At 41.8% G+C, this 19,329-nt stretch overlaps 1 protein-coding gene and 1 pseudogene across 2 annotated transcripts; one reads left to right on the top strand and one right to left on the bottom strand.

Annotated features, from left to right (window-relative positions):
* Positions 1–2,727: 2,727 nt before the first annotated feature.
* Positions 2,728–11,020, bottom strand: LOC143863552 (trimethyltridecatetraene synthase-like; annotated as a pseudogene). Its single transcript, XR_013240899.1, has 3 exons — positions 10,733–11,020; positions 4,207–4,830; positions 2,728–3,497 (listed from the first exon to the last, which is right to left on the bottom strand). The product of XR_013240899.1 is annotated as a trimethyltridecatetraene synthase-like (transcript).
* Positions 3,993–10,964, top strand: LOC143863553 (uncharacterized). The gene is made up of 2 exons (XM_077374260.1): positions 3,993–6,968; positions 10,199–10,964. Exons 1-2 carry the CDS (start codon positions 6,263–6,265, stop codon positions 10,264–10,266), a joined length of 774 nt encoding a protein of 257 aa, XP_077230375.1. The 5' UTR covers positions 3,993–6,262; the 3' UTR covers positions 10,267–10,964.
* Positions 11,021–19,329: the final 8,309 nt, after the last annotated feature.

Here is a 19,329-nt window from a genome sequence, read left to right as displayed (position 1 = left end):
ATTTGTTTTTATATTTTCCTCTCTCTCTTTCTCTCTTATTTTCTCTCCCTCTCTTCTCTTTTTTTTTTTTTTCTTTCTCCTCTTTTTTTTTTCTCTTCTCTTTTTTTTTTCTCCTCTCTTCCTTCTCTCCTTTTTTTTTTCTCCCCTTTCCTCCTCCTTTTTTTCTCCTCATCACCTCTCTTTATATAGTGAAAAACTAAGTGGAGAGGTGGAAATAAATAATGAGAATGGTGGGTGTGGTGGAGAATAATGGAATATATAATGGTAATGGTGGGAATGGTGGTGGGGATAATGGAATATATAATGGTAATGGTGGGAATGGTGGTGGGGATGATGGAATATATAATGGTAATGGTGGGAATGGTGGTGGGGATAATGGAATATATAATGGTAATGGTGGGAATGGTGGTGGGGATAATGGAGTATATAATGGTAATGGTGGGAATAATGGTGGGAATAATGGAATATATAATGGTAATGGTGGGAATGGTGGTGGGAATAATGGAATATATAATGGTAATGGAGATAATGGTGTTATTTTAAAGGGAAAAATGAAGTTAGTGGAAATGGTAGAGAAAGTTAAGTCATGCTAATGGTGAGTCCCACTTTGTGGGTTCCGCACAAGCGGGTCCCACATCAGCGGGTCCCACACAAGCGGGTCCCACATCAGCGGGTCCCACACAAACGGGTCCCACACCAGCGGGTCCCACATTCTCTTTTGCTCGGATTCTTATGAATAACCCTTCTCAATACTCAACGGAAAAATACGAAACATGACGGAAACGACCAAAAATATTTAGAAATGTAACAAACGGACGCGGGAAGGAAGGACATTGGAAAACCGATGGAAAAACCCTAATTTCTTAAGGCAGAGCAAAATGGGGTGTCTACACGCCCAAGCATAGCGAACTTGGGTCCGGTCAAAATGGGGTGTCTACAGTATGTTTTTATTATTCTTGAGACAAGCCGAGCTTAAGCCGAGCCGAGCTTAAGCTCGGTTCGTTCCACTTAACGAGCCGAGCCGAGCTGAGCCATTTCGAAAACTAAACGAGCCGAGCCGACCACGAGCCTTCTGAAAAACTAAACGAGCCGAGCCCGAACACCCTAAAAGAAAGATGATACATTTAAGTAATAAAATCCGGGCGATGATATTTTCACTCCCCCTGCATTACGTATGCACCCCCTTTATAACTTGAATAGTGGGTAACTTTAACACTTTTTTACTTCAAATCAAGTCAAAAGGGGGGCGCAAACGTAATGCAGGGGGAGTGAAAATATCATCGCCCAATCCTTAACTCATCAAAAATGACAAAAGAGCCTTACATCTCAAGGGAAATTATTAAATACTCATATGTCATGAAAATTTTTCAAAATACTAATATAACCAAAACATTCATATCTCATAGGTGAGGAATGATAAATTGAAGGGTGCCCTTTCAAAAAAATACTACAAGGGCTCCCCCAATGGTCCTTACAAACAATTAAAGTGCATTTAATTATATGTTTGTTTGCACCATTTTATAGTTTTCGGTGCCCTTATTAATGCACTTTATTAGGGATGTACCCACGGGCCTTGTAGCTGGTCATCAAAGTATTCCTATCTTATAAAAAATAATAGACAGGGCCCCTATAATCAGTTTTGGACTCACAACTGGTTCTAAAAATAAAAAAATAGGAAAATTGCCAACATGGGACACCAAAATACGAGAATTCCCAACGGGGGGCACTCTTTTGAAAAATTATAAAGGGGGGTCGAAAACGGGATTATCAAGTCTAAAAAGGGGTTATCAAGTACGTCAACAGGGATTATCAAGTTCATAAAGACTTGATAACGCCTGTTTAGACTTGAAAACCCCTTGTGAGACTCAATAACCCTGTTGAGAACTTGATATCCCAGGGCGAGATTTGATAACCCTGTTTAGATTAGACTTGTTAAATCATATTTAGGCCTGTTAACGGGAAGCAAAGAATGGAATGTCTGTTCTATAACAAGAAGGTTGCTTGATTTGATTATTATTTTTCAAGAGCAAGCAATAAATACTCTGAAGATAACCCCCCTTTTAGACTTGATAACCCATAGTGGCCTTTTGGTCAGGTTTTCCCACAAATTCTGTTGTCGACCCCCATTTATAATTTTTCAAAAGAGTGGCCCCCATTGGCAATTCTTGTATTTTGGTGTCCCCCATTTGTAATTTTTCCTAAAAATAAACAGGTCGCAAATGAGGCTTGATGGAGACTTAATAAGGTACTAGAATCATTTGCTTAAGGTGATCTCAGCGTCATTTAGTTTTTTGTTTTTGGATGACGTAGGATGTCCCCACCCCCTTCGGGAGTAGGACTAGTCCCTACGGATACATGCAACGACCCACTCACCACGTGTATCAGGTAAGTTGGGGGCGGGATTCAAACACTCGTCAACAGGGAGCAAACCCGTGACTTTATGCCGAAGAGCCAACGCCTCGGTGGGTAGCGTCATTTAGCTGCCCTTATCTCAACAGTAAATAAAGCCTTTTGGGTCAATAAAAGCACTTTGCTTGACATTTTCATAAGGAAATAACCTCCCCAACCAAACAATTTGGACGGCTTTAACTCTTGGGCTCGTTTTGTTTTGGGATTTTAGTCCAAAACTGATTATTGGACTTAATTGTGTGTAATTTTTTTAATCAGTTCTGGACTCAAGCAATTCTCAAAATCCAAAACAAATAGGGCCTTAATTGTATCAATACGAGAGAAAATCTCAACAACCAATTTCCATAAATCAATTCACTTGATACAAACCAACTCGTTAGGGTAGCAAACTGCAACACTTTGAATTGCATATGACATATCAACCATAATTAAGTACTAAATCTGAAATATGATTTGTAATCACACTCGATAAACAGGAGCTGGAAGCCGAGGCTCAATGACAGCCTCGAGAGGGATCTTCCTAGTTGTCGAGAGCCCGAAGATCTCCTCCATGTTCAATTCCTCCGGTGAAATCTTGTCCTGCAATTTCCATTTGAACCCATGCAGCAGATTAGCCAGCGTTAATTGAACCACTTTTAGCCCCAAGCTATAGCCTGGACACATCCTCCTCCCTGACCCAAATGGCAGCAACTCAAAATCCTGGCCCTTGACGTCTATATCTTTCCCGATGAACCTCTCAGGATGGAATTCCTCGGGTGCATCCCAAATAGTAGGATCCCTTCCAATTGTCCATACATTTACGAACACACGAGTTCCCGCAGGTATATCGTAGCCATCTATGACTGAATCCTCTCTAGCGAGGTGTGGCGGTAGCAGTGTTGCCGGGGGTGCAACCTCAGTGTCTCTTTCAGAATAGCATCTACGAATGGAAGGTTAGGGATGTCTTTTTCTTCAACCCATCTCTCTTTCCCAATTACCTTATCGAGCTCTTTTGTTGCTTTTTCAAAGATATGCGGCTGTTTCAAGAGTTCAGATAATGCCCATTCAACAGTGAGGGCTGAGGTCTCTGTTCCCCCTGTTATCAAATCCTGGATCATCAATCATTGAAACATACAAGAAACAAGTGGGGGAAGATTAGATGTACAGAAGAAAAGGTTACTGATATTCACACCACCATGTTTTGATAGTTGCACAAACCTCTCTTGTCTTTTACTATTTAACCAGCTGTCCAAACGTTATTACAATTTTCAAAAAAACTCAAAGGAGGAAATTAAGGAAAAAAAAGACAAGGTGTGTTGAATTATTAGCCAATTTTGATCTGTTACATCAGTAAAAGGAGAATACGAGATGATGATGAATACGAGCATGTCCACACGTTAGTCTCCTTTGCGAAACCTATATCATTGTTCAGTCCAATATTTTCCACCAAATAGGATCGCCGCCCTTGAATTCAATTGAACTGCCTATTGACCATTTTTTCTTAACCTTGTATACACAAGATATATGGTGTATATAGATCTTAGTTCGACCACATAAACTGACAGATCAGATCAGATCAGATCAACCAATGGATGATCCTTCTCATAATTCATGTGCCACAATCAAGGAGTTAATGAACCGGGAGGATTCTTCGTGCGCTACAACTTCAATGAATCTTCCCGGTTCATTAACACCTTGATTGTGGCACAATCCGTCCGTTTTCAGATTGAACTGAGATCTATATTGTACACACTATGTCATCATCCATGGACCTAATCATAATTCCATGGTAGAATACTCTAGCAAAGGAATATTTACCTGCGTGAATGCCTTGACACCATTCCGACTGAGCTTGACATCGAGATTTGGGTCGTCAGCGAGCTGCAACAGAACGTCGACCATGTCTTTGGGGATGAAATCCTTGACCCCTTCCCTCTTGGCGTTGTGCTCGTCGAGCACTTGCTCTAGAAACCGATCGAAGTTTTTGCTAAGCGCTTTCATCCTCTTCACATACCCTTGCAAATCCAAGAAACCAAGCCATGGAATCGAGTCTCCGATGTTCAACACCCCGTTCAGCAAGAACCATTCGTCTACCATCTTCTTCAATTCCTCCGACGTAATGATCTGATTCTTCGATTTGGTCTCGTCCGTGTACGTTTTACCCAACACCATGCGGCTTATAATGTTGAGGCTAGCAGTAGAGAGGTGTTCTTTGACAAGGATGGCTTTTCGGGAAGCAACAAAGAGTCTGAACATCAATGAGTGAGTCTCTTCTACGCGTATGTACTGGTAGGATTCAAGTCGTCTAGCGCTAAAGAGCTCCATGAGGCATATCTTGCGGGCTTGGCGCCAGTAAGGCCCATAGGGAGCCCAAGCGATGTTGGAGTAGTTATAGTTGGCGTACTTGCCGGCGGCAGCTTTGGGGCGACAGGCGAAGGTGAGGTCTGTTGGGTATATCATATAACCCATGTATGTTCTAATATAAGCCAAATAGGTAATGGACCAGGTGTAGTGGGCTCATTTGGGCTGGAGCCATTAACCTCTTCTAACCCTAGTGTATCTCTATATATAGGGGCTGGAGGCAACAAACTTGGTATTCCAAATTAGATACCTTGGGTGTAATGCTTTAAGCATCCTTGCTTAAACCCTAATTCTCCTAACAATCTTAAAGCATTAAGATTTAGGGTTTCAATTTTTTTTGGATCTCTCTAACTCCCATAAAAGAAAACATCTGTATCTTTCTTGCCTCTCTTGGATCGATTTTGTGGCCGTCTCTAATTTCCGGTCGTGGGTTTCTCTAAAATCCATCGATTTGGGCGAAAAGGGGATTGCCTAACTCTCGTGGAAAAGCAAGGACGTCTGCACATCTCTTTCTCGTGTGATAAAAGAACATCAGGTTCTTTCTTTGTCTTGCTTGCTCATGGTGATTGGAATTAATTAATGGTGGCAACGACTTCTGTCTCTCTCGTGTGAAAGTGGGGACAATCTCACTGCCTTTTTTCTCATCTCGTTGCTTTCTCATCAATTTCTCTCACCCGTATATTTCCAACCGGATTTTCTTGAGAAAAAAAAAAACTCCTTTGTGGCTGTATTGGAGTCTTCCTCTAATTACTGGTGGTGGGGTGGATCAGAAACAAAAGGGGCGAATATTAATCTGGTTCGACGGATTATTTCCCCAAGAAAACCAACGACCACCTCTCTCTTGCTATGAGAGCCGACCTTGTCTTCACTTGGCAAGGATTTGTTGTTTGCTTTTCTATTGATCAAGGCTTGTCTTGGGCTACACCAAAATTGGCCGAACCCTCTTTGTAAGACCATCCCATTGGTTGTGGAGGTCGAACCTTGGTTTTGTAGTGGGCAGTATCACATCAAAATTGGATTCGGTTCTTGAAGCTGTCTTGGATTTGTTTCTTGGCGTTCGGCTTTGATTTGGTTCTTGGAGCTCAACTTGGATTTAGTTCTCTGCTTTCTTGGATTTGGCTCTGCATCTCCCATCTAGGTGCACTCTTTCCAATTTTTACTTCCTCTAAAATATACGATGGAAAAGATCTCTATGCCTTTTGAGATGGTCAAACTTCACTCCTTTGGTGGATCTGAGTTTACCTCATAGAAGCGAAAGACTCAATTCAGTCTAAAATACATGAACTGTTTTTACACTGTTTTGAGTACCTTTGCTGAGACGGATGAAGACGTTGATGAATCTCAATGGCTTAGAGATGAGGATTTCTGCAAAGACTACTTGTTGAATTGTCTTTCAGATCGTCTTGCATAAACTTATAGTAAATTTAACACTGCTAAAGCAATATGGAACAACTTAGATGCTCAATTCAAGAAGGAGGAGGAATTGTCCAAGACCCATCTGGTGGACAAATTCATGGATTTCAAGTTTCAAGAAGACAAGGAAATCACTCCTCAAGTTACTGATCTAGAGATTTTGAGATCTAAGTTGAATAATGAAAAAATAGCTGTCTGTGATTCTTTTCTTGTGGGTGCAATTATATATAAATTACCATCTGCATGGCACTCTTTCAAAACCGAGATGTATCGGAAAAAGGTGCAAGTGGGACTGGATGATCTCAAACGATTCATTCGAATCGAAGATGAGAATCGAGCTAGGAATAACTTGGAGATGGTTAGACAGCAACAGTCTGCTGCTAACGCGGTAACATATCCCAAGAAATTTCCTCGGAAATCCAAGTCACCTAAAAGTGACCATCCCAAGTTGGAGGCCAAAAAGACTATCTTTCAGAAAAAGAAGGGCAAGTGCCACAACTGTGGGAAATGGGGTCATTTTGCTGCAGAGTGTAAACAACCTAAGAAGGCTAAATCTGACACACCACAAAAGGAAGCTCATATGATGGTGGGCAGTGCTGCGCCTAAGAGTTTTATTGCCATGTTAGGCAATGGTAAGGCCAGTACTTCTTCAGACTGGTGGTTAGATACAGGAGCCACGTGCCATGTTTGCAACTCGAAGAAACTGCTTACGGATGCTGTTGGCGTGAAAGAGACCGTTACAGTGGCTAGTGGAGCTGAGGCAGAGGTGACTCACACTGGAACTGCGAACCTGGTTCTTTCTTCAGGTAAAATACTAACTTTAAAAAATGTTAAAGTAGTTCCTGCTATTCAAAAGAATTTAATTTCTATTAGTCTTTTAGACAATGCTGGCATGTGTTCATCTTTTTTGGGTGGTAGAGTAACTTTAACTGTCAACTCTTATTATTTTGGCTGTGCTTTCTTAATCGATGGTATGTATAGACTGAGTTTAGCAAATGAAACCGTTAGTCAGGTTAGTTCCACTTTGATTGATCCTCAGTTATTACACACTAGATTGGGACATGTGAACTATAGAAAAATGGTCAAACTTGCTAACACTTATAATATACCTTTAGATACATCGATTAGATTTGACAGATGTGAAGTGTGTGCACAAACCAAGATCACTAGAAAACCTTTTCGTTCGGTTTCTAGGAGCACACAACTTCTTGAGTTAATACATTCTGACCTCTGTGATTTTAAAAGTTTCACTACTCGAGGTGGTCGGAAGTATTTAATCACTTTTATAGACGATTTTTCTAGATATTGTCATATTTATCTCCTAAAATCGAAAGATGAAGCTTTTGATAAATTTAAAATTTTCAAGAATCGTGTTGAAAATCAATTGAACTTGAAAATTAAGCGATTTAGGAGTGATCGAGGAGGAGAATACACTTTGACAGAGTTCAAGGAATTCTGTGCCTCTCAGGGCATAATACTTGAAACTACTGCTCCTTACTCACCTCAATCTAATGGCATAGCTGAACGTAAGAACCGGACGTTAACTGAAATGTTAAACTCTATGTTATTGACAGCTGGCATGCCTACTAGCTATTGGGGAGAAGCAGTTTTAACTGCAAATCACATCCTGAATAGAGTACACCACTCTAAGTTGACCACTACTCCTTATGAGTTATGGCATAAACATCCTTGTAGATATGACACTCTTAAGACTTGGGGCTGTATTGCTTATGTGAGGATACAAGACCCTAGGGACCTAAGGTAGGACCTAGAACAAACACTTGTGTTTATCTAGGTGGTGCAGAAGATAGTGCTGCTGATCGGTTTTTGGATCTATCTACCAATTTGGTTATAGAATCTAGAGATGCAGTATTCTTTGAGAATAAATTTCTCAGAGATCATGGTTTGAACCTACCTGGCGATACTGAGATGGTTACAGAATCGCATGTAGAGTTTGAACAGAATACTTCTGACACCTGTCCTGCACTGATTTCTACATCAGAACCTTTAAGGGTTTCTACAAGAGATAGAGTACCCAAGAACTTTGGTGAGGACTTTGTGACCTACCATGTCGAGAATGATCCATCAACCTATAAGGAAGCGATGAGATCTAGGGACTCTTTGTTGTGGGCAGAAGCCATTGATGATGAAATGAGCTCTCTGCTACAAAATCAAACTTGGCAGCTAGTCGATTTGCCAAAAGGGGCTAAGACTGTGGGCTGTAAGTGGATTTTGAAGAAGAAACTTAATCCTGACGGATCCATAGCTCGGTATAAAGCACGTTTAGTAGCTAAGGGCTATACTCAAGTCAGTGGGATAGACTACTTTGATGTTTACTCACCGGTCTGTCATTTGGCAACGATAAGAATTCTTCTTGCTTTGGCTTCTATTGAGAAGTATGTTGTGCATCAAATGGATGTAAAAACGGCTTTCCTTAATGGAGACCTCACAGAGGAAATCTACATGAACCAACCTGAAGGGTTTGTCATGGAAGGTTTCGAGAACAGAGTTTGTAAGTTACACAAATCTTTGTATGGTCTTAAACAAGCACCTAAATTGTGGCATCAAAAATTTGACAAGGTAGTAAAGAGCTTTGGTTTTTAGACCAGTTATTCAGATAAATGCCTTTACTATCGTTCTGTGTCGAATAAGGTTGCGATTATTTGTTTGTATGTAGACGATATGTTGATTCTTGGTTCCGATCTCTCTGTAGTGAGTGACGTGAAAACCACTTTGGCTCAAGAATTCGACATGAAAGATCTTGGTGTGGTTGACACCATTCTTGGTATGAAAGTAAGTTTTGAAAGGCAAGGGATTACTCTTAGCCAAGCCCATTATATTGAAAAACTACTTTCTACATGGGGATACAGTGAGTGTAAACCGATTGAGACACCATTTGATTATACCAAGAAGCTGATCTCTAATGGAGGAGACAGTGTGAATCAGTTAGATTATTCTAAACTGATTGGTAGTCTCATGTATGCTATGAGTTGCACTAGACCAGACATAGCCTTTACAGTTGGCATGCTGAGTCGTTTCACTAGTAATCCTGGCCATGAGCACTGGGATGCCCTTATGAGGCTGATGAGATACCTTAAGGGTACTCAAGGATATGCTCTATGTTATACTGGCCATCCTCCTATCCTGGAAGGGTATTCTGATGCATCATGGGGATCAGAATTAGGAGACAGTAAATCTACCAGTGGTTATGTTTTTACACTGGGTGGAGCTGTTATTGCATGGAAGTCAAAGAGACAGACTTGTATTGCTCTGTCATCTATGGAATCGGAACTTTATGCTTTAGCTTCTACAGGAGATGAAGCAGAGTGGATAAGAGATCTGATCCTGGACATACCATTGACCCATTTAAAGATTAACTCTTTAAGTTTGTTCTGTGATAATCAAGCTACAATTACGATTGTGAAAAACTCACTCTTTAATGGTAAGAGGAGACATGTCAGGCTGAAACATGCCACGCTGAATTATCTTCTAGAACAAGGTATTATCACTTTGGTTGATGTGAGATCGAATGATAATATGGCCGATGCTCTTACGAAGGGACTGAACAAAGATCGAATATTCAAAACTGTGGGGGAGATGGGGTTAAAGACTGTGTAGACGTGTCTTAACCTACATTCATATTATTTTGAATTTTTCGAATCTCCCTATCTTAGCCAAGATAAGCACTTGATATGTTTCAATGATGTTTACAGTTATCTTTATGTCATTCCACATTTGATGACATGTCCTTCTTGGGAAAGGTTGTTTCATTCCAAACTTGATGATACAGCTTAACTCAATTTGGATATGATGCCTGTAACATTCCAAATGGAAACATGGAATGGTTCTTTGTAAAGAAACTGTTTAGGTCTGGTTCTTGATTGAAACTTGACATTGATGCTTATTGATATTGATATTTATTTTTCAGCCATTATGAAATTATACTAAGTTCTTGTGGTAGAACTAGATATTTTTAGTAAAATACACAAATGATTGGATTCATTTTTTAATGAAATTCATATTTGATAATTTACAGGAATTGGCGAAAATGGAGGAGATTGCCTCAATTTGGATCTTGATGAGGATGACTTACTTGATGAGTGAATCCTTATAGTGCAGTGGAACTATTATTTTCTTTTCCGTTGATTAAATAATTCACCTACATATAAAACTGCTTATGTTTGAGTTTAGATTATTTCTAAAACTCTTGGTTATTCTTTAAAGTATTTTTGTTTTTAGTTGGATTACAAATCTTTATTGATATGGTGATATGGATGATTCAATAATTTTGTTTGGACATCACATTATCTATCTATTGGATTGTGCTATATGTAGAACATAGGAGGAGATTGTTGGGTATATCATATAACCCATGTATGTTCTAATATAAGCCCAATAGGTAATGGACCAGGTGTAGTGGGCCCATTTGGGCTGGAGCCCATTAACCTCTTCTAACCCTAGTGTATCTCTATATATAGGGGCTGGAGGCAACAAACTTGGTATTCCAAATTAGATACCTTGGGTGTAATGCTTTAAGCATCCTTGCTTAAACCCTAATTCTCCTAACAAGGTCATGGGTTTTGAGGAATAGCTTGGCGGCCTCGACGGAAGAGCCCACGACGACGGGGAAGGATCCGAACTGGAGTTGCATTATGGGTCCGTATTTGAGGGAGAGTTGGTGGATGGACCGGTGTGGGAGAGATCCGATTAGGTTGAGATTGCCGATGATGGGCCATGGTTTGGGTCCGGGAGGAAGATTTAATTTCCGGCGACGGAAGTTACCGGAAAAGGCATTTAACAAGAAAATGAGTGATGCTAGGAAGGTCACTGCGTACAAGGGCCATGAAGCTGACTCCATTATTGGTTATCTGTGTGGGCTTTGTCATGGTAGTGATATTTATAGAGTTCTGCTAGGGAGACCGTGTGTGGAACCGAACAAATCCCCCACATGCCACATGTCACGGGAGGGGTAGTTTTGCCACATTTTCATTGTTGGCTCTCTATTGATAGTACTGTCTCCATATCATTTTCCTTTCCTTTAATTAGGTTTAGAAGTTGTTACAATTTCAAAGATGCTATCTAAACAACTAGTTAGAAAAGTAGTTAATAAATTGTGGACTGTAGACACCTCATTTTGACCGTGCCCTAAACCCTTCCAATTTTATGCAAAACCCCATCAAACCAATGTTTTAGGACTCCAAATTTCTCCCCAAGGTAAGTTAGGGTCCCAGCTAGGTCCCCGCAAAATTTCGTCAAAATCCGAGTACGTTTGCCTAGCGAACGAGCAGAGAAAGGACCGTAGTGTAAACCAGAAAAGGGGGGTGAATTATCCTGGAACGGTGCAGAGCAGATTTCGAATAAGACACGATTGGATGGTGCGCCCATCAATTTTCCCGCCAATAGTGCGCCCATCAATATTGGTAGTGCCAATATCACCACCCTGTTTTTATAAAATAAAAAAATAAAAAAAATCCATTTTTTAGAGAGAGAGAGGAGAATCGTCGGTTTTCTTTTGCATATATAAATATATATATATATATATATATATATATATAATATAAAAAAAAAACCATCATCATTGTCCCCCCTTTTTCTCTTTTCTTGAGCCCGCACCTCCCATTTGACGAAAAAAAAAAAAAACAAAAAACCATCATCACTGTCCCCCCTCCCTTTCCTTTTTTTCTTCATTTCCCCCTCATTTTCTTCACCTACCACCCCTCTTTCGTCAAACCAGAATAATATAAAAAAAAAAAACCATTGGAGGAGCTCTTCTGGTCTCGAACCCTCTGCAGACCGAGAACAGGAAAGAGCCACCTCCACCTTCTCTCGAACCCTCTGGAGACCCAAACCAAAAGAGCCACCTCCACCTTCTCTCGAACCCTCTGCAGACCACCTTCTCCGGCATCCTCTCAGCCAACCACCGGAGCTCCACCGGCATCCCATCTCCTCCACCCCACCTCCAGCGGGTCCTACATCAGCGGGTCCCACATCAGCGGGCCCCACATCAGCGGGTCCGACTCTGTCAACACCTTCTTGGATCTCTTGTTCCTCCTATAGCTAGCGTAAGTTCAGTTTTTATTTTATAATTATTCATTCTTGCACTACACGGGTCCCACAGCGGGTCCCACATCAGTGGGTCCCGCAGCGGGTCCCACATCAGCGGGTCCCACAGCAGGTCCCACAACAACGGGTCCCACAGCAGTGGGTCCCATATCAGCGGGTCCCTCAACAGCGGGTCCCACAGCGGGACCCACAACAGCGGGTCCCACAACGGGTCCCACAGCGGGTCCCACAACAGCAGGTCCCAGCGGGTCCCACATCAGCGGGCCCCACAGCGGGTCCCACAGCGGGTCCCACATCAGCGGGTCCCACAGCGGGTCCCACATCAGTGGGTCCCACAACAGTGGGTCCCCCAGCGGGTCCCACATCAGCGGGTCCCACAGTGGGTCCCATAGGGGTCCCACATCAGAATGTCCCACATCAGCGGGACCCAACGCCAGCGTGCTCCACACAAGCATACCGACTCTGTATTGGCAGCCACCTCATTTTTTTTTTTATATATATGTCAGCCCCCTCATCTTGATATCGTCAGCCCTCTTCACTTTAATAATGGCAACCCATTTCATTTTGGTTTGTACAGCCCTCTTCACTTTAATAATGGCAACCCATTTCATTTTGGTATGTGCAACCCTCTTGCAAATGGTGTTAACACCCCTATTTGCCCTCCATCTCTTTAAGAGACATGCCTTGTCTCATTAGCATATCTTTTTTAGAATTTCCAGTTTGAGAGTCAGTCCTTCAGTCAGTCCAGGAATTTTCCTATCATCATAGGGGTTAGGATTCTGTCCATCCTCTCATCAAGTCGTGATCTTTACCCGCTCCTGCAAGGTATAGGATGCTGTCCAACCCTTGCCGAGTTATTTTCCTGTTCGTTCCCCCGCAAAGTATAGGATGATGTCCAACCTTTGCGGGATTCCAGAAGTCTCCCTACCCTTATGATGATAGGATTTTATTCTCTGGTGTCAAAAAACAATAAAAACATTTCAAAAATACTTGAAAACAACAAAAACATTCCAAAAAACACTTGAAAATTCAAAAACATCTCAAAAACAATTCAAAATCCAAAAACATTTTAAAAATCAAAATTTAAAAAAATCTTGAGTCATGTGCAGAGTAGTTAGGAATTCTGGTCCGAACTACGTTGGCTTGATCCCTTTCAACAGGGTACGTAGTGCAGCTTGGGGTTCACATCCCAGGTCCAGCCAAACCTTTAAAAATAAACATTTCAAATATTCCCAAAAATACAAAAAACTTCAAAACTTCCATAAGCTTTCAAACCTTTAAAAATAAACATTTCAAATATTCCCAAAAATACAAAAAACTTCAAAACTTCCATAAGCTTTCAAACCTTTAAAAATAAACATTTCAAATATTCTCAAAATACAAAAAACTTCAAAACCTTTTCAAAAAGATCTTCCCCTAGAGTTAGGAGTCTGTCCTAGATATTTAGGGTGTTTTAGAGTTAGGAGTCGGTCCTGATTTGTATTGATATGGTGTGTCCTGTCGTGTGAGTGTCCCTAGAGTTAGGAGGCCTCAAGTCGATCGGTTAGACATTTAGTCGAATCGATGGCTAGACTAGGAAGCATATAGTCAACCCATGGTTTTCCTTAGAATGCACAGCCTAGGTACACATAGGATGTAGGGCCCACCTGCATTAGCCTAAGGCTAATCAACTTGCATTAGTTAGGGCATATAGAGTCCTAAAAATTACAATCCACTTGAATTTAAGCAATCGCACAAAAAGCTTTAAAAATCAGTCGAGTCTAGTGGATCGAGTCTAGGATAGCGGTCCTAGAGTTTTAGGCATCGTAGTTTAGAATAGGGCATTGAACTACGTTGACTCCGATTCTTCCCGAGGCCGGGATACGTAGAGCAGCTAAGATGGACGGCCATCTTGGTCCGAGTCAAGTCCTGCATTAGAGTTAGGATTTGTTTTCCTGTTATATATATAGTTTATTTGTGTTATGTATTTTGTTGTGTTTCTCTTATTTTTATGTACAGATCCTATACCTTTAGCTGTAACATGCATGTGCTTGTCCACCAGAACTTAGACACCAATTAGGCATGACACTCATAACCTAGCTATTCTTAGGCGACATATCTTTCATTTCTTTTGTGTGTGCTTCTTATTCATCTCCGAGACATGCATGATTAGCTAGACGTTATCTCGGAGATATTCGTTCCCATTTCGCATGATTTTCGCCCAAAACTCTTCAAAATTAATAATAAATGGCATAAGAGACCAGGTGCTAGCACTTGGGCGAATTGGGGGCGCCTAATCCCTTCCCCATTCGTCATCAGGCACGAACCCTATTTTATATCTCTGGTTATCCGTTGCAACAGAGCACAGCATGGGATCCAGGGCCCACTTCCTTGGATGGCGACTCTTCTTTGTTTAAGGTACGCCTCGAATCTGGGCTAGTCCCCGAATCGAGAGGTATCTCACTTTACATCGCCGCTCATGCTGTGAGGGGCACTCTTTCGAGAGTTCCTTGGTGGGGCTCTCCTTCACGTGGACGATCTCCTGAGACTCGCGTGGGGGCACGTCCCTCCACGCGGACTCGCGCGGGGGCACGTCCCTCTACGCCCGTCCCGGATCGGGGTCCACAGGCTGGCGACTCTGCTGGGGATTTCTTGAAACATTGCCTAACTCTGTAAAAATGCCATTGTTACTAATTTTGAGGAAATTTGGGCCAAAATCGAGTTAAATGGGAACTTTATCGTTAGAAATCCAGGGGCACCAAGTAGGCGCGTAAATAAAACAAGAGATTCACACATCGCACATCATACATTGTCATATTCTTTATTTCTTTCATCATTTTCATTATTGGCCTCAGGGAATAGATATGACGCGTACCAGATGGGAACCGTTGTATCTATTTCCGAGCTATGCGCCGGAGCTGCAGCCGTAGACACTGGGTGTGCTGGTGTTCTACAGCAGCCGATGAGCAATGAACATACTTTGTATAATGCTGGGTGTGCTGGCGTTATACATCAAGGGTATGGTCATAAGCATAGTACCCTGCAGAAATGCCCGGGCCCTACTTTTATTTCATTATATTATGTATATATATTAGTTTCTCCCTTTAGAACCAAAATTAGGGAACCCTTGCTAGGACACTATATATATGTACTCATATAGGACGAACATGTGCGACCAGCATATGTAAGCCTAGGATAGAAGTCAGCCTACCCATGTAGTGTAGAAGGGTAAGTCACACCGTGGTTACCCGCCGCGTTATCTAGTACACTCACAGACACTTCTGGGTCAAGATTTTCTTGGCTGCGCTAGATTAGACTAGGGTTGGTGCCCCTGGTTAGGATGTATATATATGTATATATTTATTATTAGATTAGGGCTTGCTTCTTAGTTAGGTTTCCTTCTAATCTAATCAATTTTTCCCCATCTATCCATTCTGTGGATTATCATCAGATTCTTGGCTCTTTTAGTCATGATCTGTTTTCCGTAAGCCTGATCATTTGATCGATCCTGATCAGATCACTCCGCATGTCGATTATGAGTCTATCTTGCCATCATCATTACCGGAGTGTGTGTTCTTGCTGAGAGCCCTGCTTTATCTTGACCATGACGGCATACTCTTCATGTTTAGTTGCTGAGACCCTCCTAGTATAGCCGTCATGCTGCCGATTTTCTTTCAGATACCTTGGGTTTGGTCATTATCCTTTAGACTTGCTCACAAACTCTATGTGCTTATCTTACCACATTTCCTTGCATAGATGTTATGCTGCCGGATTTTATCCATGGGAGGATATACTCGTATCATCTTTTGTCTCAGCTTGTATATGGGATTTTCATTTGATTGCCCTATATTGAACTCTAGTGTTTGTCGATTCCATGGCGAGAGTCTGACCTTATTGACCTCACTCATTTGCAGTACCTATTTCTATTCAACCCACACCAGAACCTATGGCTGAATCTGGAAATACTCTGGCCGAGATGAATGAGTTGATGAAGTCTATGCTCCAACAGATGAATAGTATGAGTGAGGAGATAGTCCGTCTGAAAAGTGATAGAGGTTCTGCTTCTGAAGAACCTGTACCCCGGCAAATTCCACTTATACCTCCCCCACCTCCTGCAATGGCCAGGCTTGCTGTTTTGAATGTCGAAGACGATGTCGAGGATGAGCAGTATGCAGAAGATAATTGTCTCCCTCATCTGGAGAGAGCCAATGAGGGCAGAGCGATAACAGATAGGTTGGATAAGCTAACCCGAGAAATGGAAAGCATGAAGTTCCAAGGCCCTAAGAAGTTGAGCATGTCCGACTTCATGATAGTCCCGGGAGTTGTTCTTCCTCCTAAGTTCACAGTACCTGATCTTGACAAGTATGATGGGACGGGATGCCCCACCAGTCATCTGAAATCTGTCATTCCTCTTCTACAGCAACATGGACTTTCTCCAGAGCAGATTGCCCTCGTATTCCCTCGATCTCTAGTCAGAACTGCAAAGAAATGGTTTTTGAGTCTGAAGTCTGAAGAGATCCGAACCTTAGAAGACATTGCTAACAAGTTTGTGGATCAATTTTCCATGGAGGAAGGGATAGAGGTAACCAAAAGGGATCTGAAAATGTTGAAACAGGGGCATAATGAAACTTTCACTTCCTTCATCCGAAGATGGAGGAGAAAAGCTGCTCAGATGACCCACAGATTGTCCGATGAAGATCAGATTAAAATTGTGGTGAAAAATCTGTCTCCACCGTATTACCATCATATGGCTATCCAATACTTTCTCGATTTCAACTATCTCATCAAGACGGGAATCCAAGTAGAGGATGCACTGGCTAAAGGCCTAAAGACAAGGACCTCAACTGATGTTAGAGACGGAAAGAGGACTATGGTAGCAGCTGAAGAAGTCAGTAATGTGGAGACCTCCCGTCAACCTTTCAAGAAGGTGGCTCAGAAAAGAAATAAGCCTATTCAGAAACCAGGTAAAGAGATTCCTCCATTGCCGAAGAATTTTGAAAAAGCTTTGAGAGGATTGGTCGAAGTGGGTAAACTTGAACTTCCTGAACCTTCTCCTCCTCCAAATCCTCTTCCTAGCAACTTTTATGAACGAGACTTCTGTGAGTATCATCGAGTTCATGGACATTCAACCAACAGTTGCCAAGCCTTGAAGCATAAGATCCTAAAACTTATCAAGGATGGTAAGGTAGTTGTTGGAGAACCCGGGGCTACCAAAAAACCAGTGCAAAGATCAGTTAGCCCTTTACCGATGGTAGGAGCTATCTCTACAGATGAACCATTATTGGATCCTGCATCCCTTATTCGTCCTATCTCAGAAATGCCACCTGTTCCATCAAACTTTCGACCAATGGAGGAATCTTTTGAAAGGTCGGCCCTCATCCGAATGGAAAACTGGATGGTTAAACTCTTTGGTCAGATGTCCATGTTAACTGAAGAAGTGAAGGAGATGAAAACTCAGATACGATATCTGTCTACCGGATGTGATTCAGCTCCTAAGCAGTTTGCCGATATGGGTACTATGACAGAAGAAACATCAGTTCAGAGTTTAATTCTTGACAGATATGTTGATTTGCATAGTGGGACGAAGCCTGTATTTGTTCCCAGTGAAGTTCAGAATGTTGAACCCTATCGTCAACCTTTTAAGAAGCCAATCATAGCAGTGGAAGAGAGGATGGGTCAGAGACTGAGGAGGGAATGTGCTCAGCTACCATGTTCTCAGGAAGTTATCATGAAGAAATGGGTCAGCGAAGGTCGTTTGACACTTTTAGATCCGAAGCTTATTCCTAACCCACTCCCCAAGCACTGGAGAAGAGATCAGTATTGCGAGTACCATAGAGGTATTGGTCATACAACAGAAAAGTGCCTGGCATTGAAACACAAAATTCAGGACGAGATAGATGAAGACTCTTCCCTTCTTCCTGAACTCTGTGCTTTCATGAATTATGCACCGGTTAGACCTATTCAACCCTTCAACGGTTCCACCACCTCTGTTTATGCTGCATCAAAGCAGAGGGATGCATCAAAAGGGAAAGAAAAAATGTCAGAATGTGAGCCTCCGAAGAATGTCAGGGCAGAGAGCATGATGCCACCAGCAGGTTTTCAGGGGCAGTTTGGGCCAGGTCGACAGAACTACATGGGACCACCTCTTCCGAGATTCCTATACCAGGACCGAAACCACTAGCCGACAACATCATGGAGAAAGACGTGTACTTTTGAACTTCAGTGCCTAGTCCTTGTCCGCGTCCAAGTGTCGTGTTTCAAGTGAGGTGTTCCAAATGTCATGTTTCAAGATTTAACTTCTATCGAGTGTATACCAACTCTTGTGTTGAAGGTTGGTGAGTCATAGTGTCAATGTCAAAAAAAAAGAAAAAAAAAAGAAGGGGGTGTCCTGTTTGTCAGTCTTTTTCATTTAGAGTCGGTGTTTTATTTTCTGTCAAGTCTGATGAAGAGCCCACTGAGGCGTGTTGAGAACTATTGATGTACTTGAAAGTTTTCAATTCAATAAAGTTTGATTTCAATATCTTCAATGTTTTATGATTCACTCTTGGATCTAATGTTTAAAATAACTAAAGACACCCTCCTCGGACGAGGATGCCGATGAAATTCTCCTCGTGATTTGAAAGATAATCAAACGAGAGGAAGAGCGTCGAGCAAAGCCACTTGCAGATGAAATCGATACCGTGGATAGTGGTATCGAAATCCGAAACTCGGGAAGTAAGGATTGGCAAAATCTCCCGAAGAGCGCAAAGAATCGATAAACCTATTTAGAGGGTTCAAAGAAGTGTTGCTTGGTCCTATGAGGATAAACCAGAAGCGTGCCTTGGCATCGTTCAATGTGAGTCACCCTCGGCTTCAGACAGGTCAAAAAAGCAAAAAAATTCAAATGAAGAATACCAAACATCAAATGCAGTGAATGAAAAATTGAGAGAAGACTTTCAGACAACAAAGTCATGAGCATAGGGCATGAACCCCAAAAAGAATACTTGGGCTATACATTGCGATGGAATTTCAAGTTAAAGCATTCCAGGCGTAGGGGCATTCCCCACATCCAAGCAAAAAAATAAAAATCAGAATGAACAAAGAAAAATAAGATAGAATCCAGAGAAGAAAGGAGAAGGGAGCATG

This window comes from Tasmannia lanceolata, unplaced genomic scaffold (assembly GCF_043159265.1).
Source record: "Tasmannia lanceolata isolate RefF3 unplaced genomic scaffold, GAP_Taslan_0.1 ptg000044l, whole genome shotgun sequence".
Lineage (NCBI taxonomy): Eukaryota > Viridiplantae > Streptophyta > Magnoliopsida > Canellales > Winteraceae > Tasmannia > Tasmannia lanceolata.
This window is presented reverse-complemented; position numbering and strand designations above follow the sequence as displayed.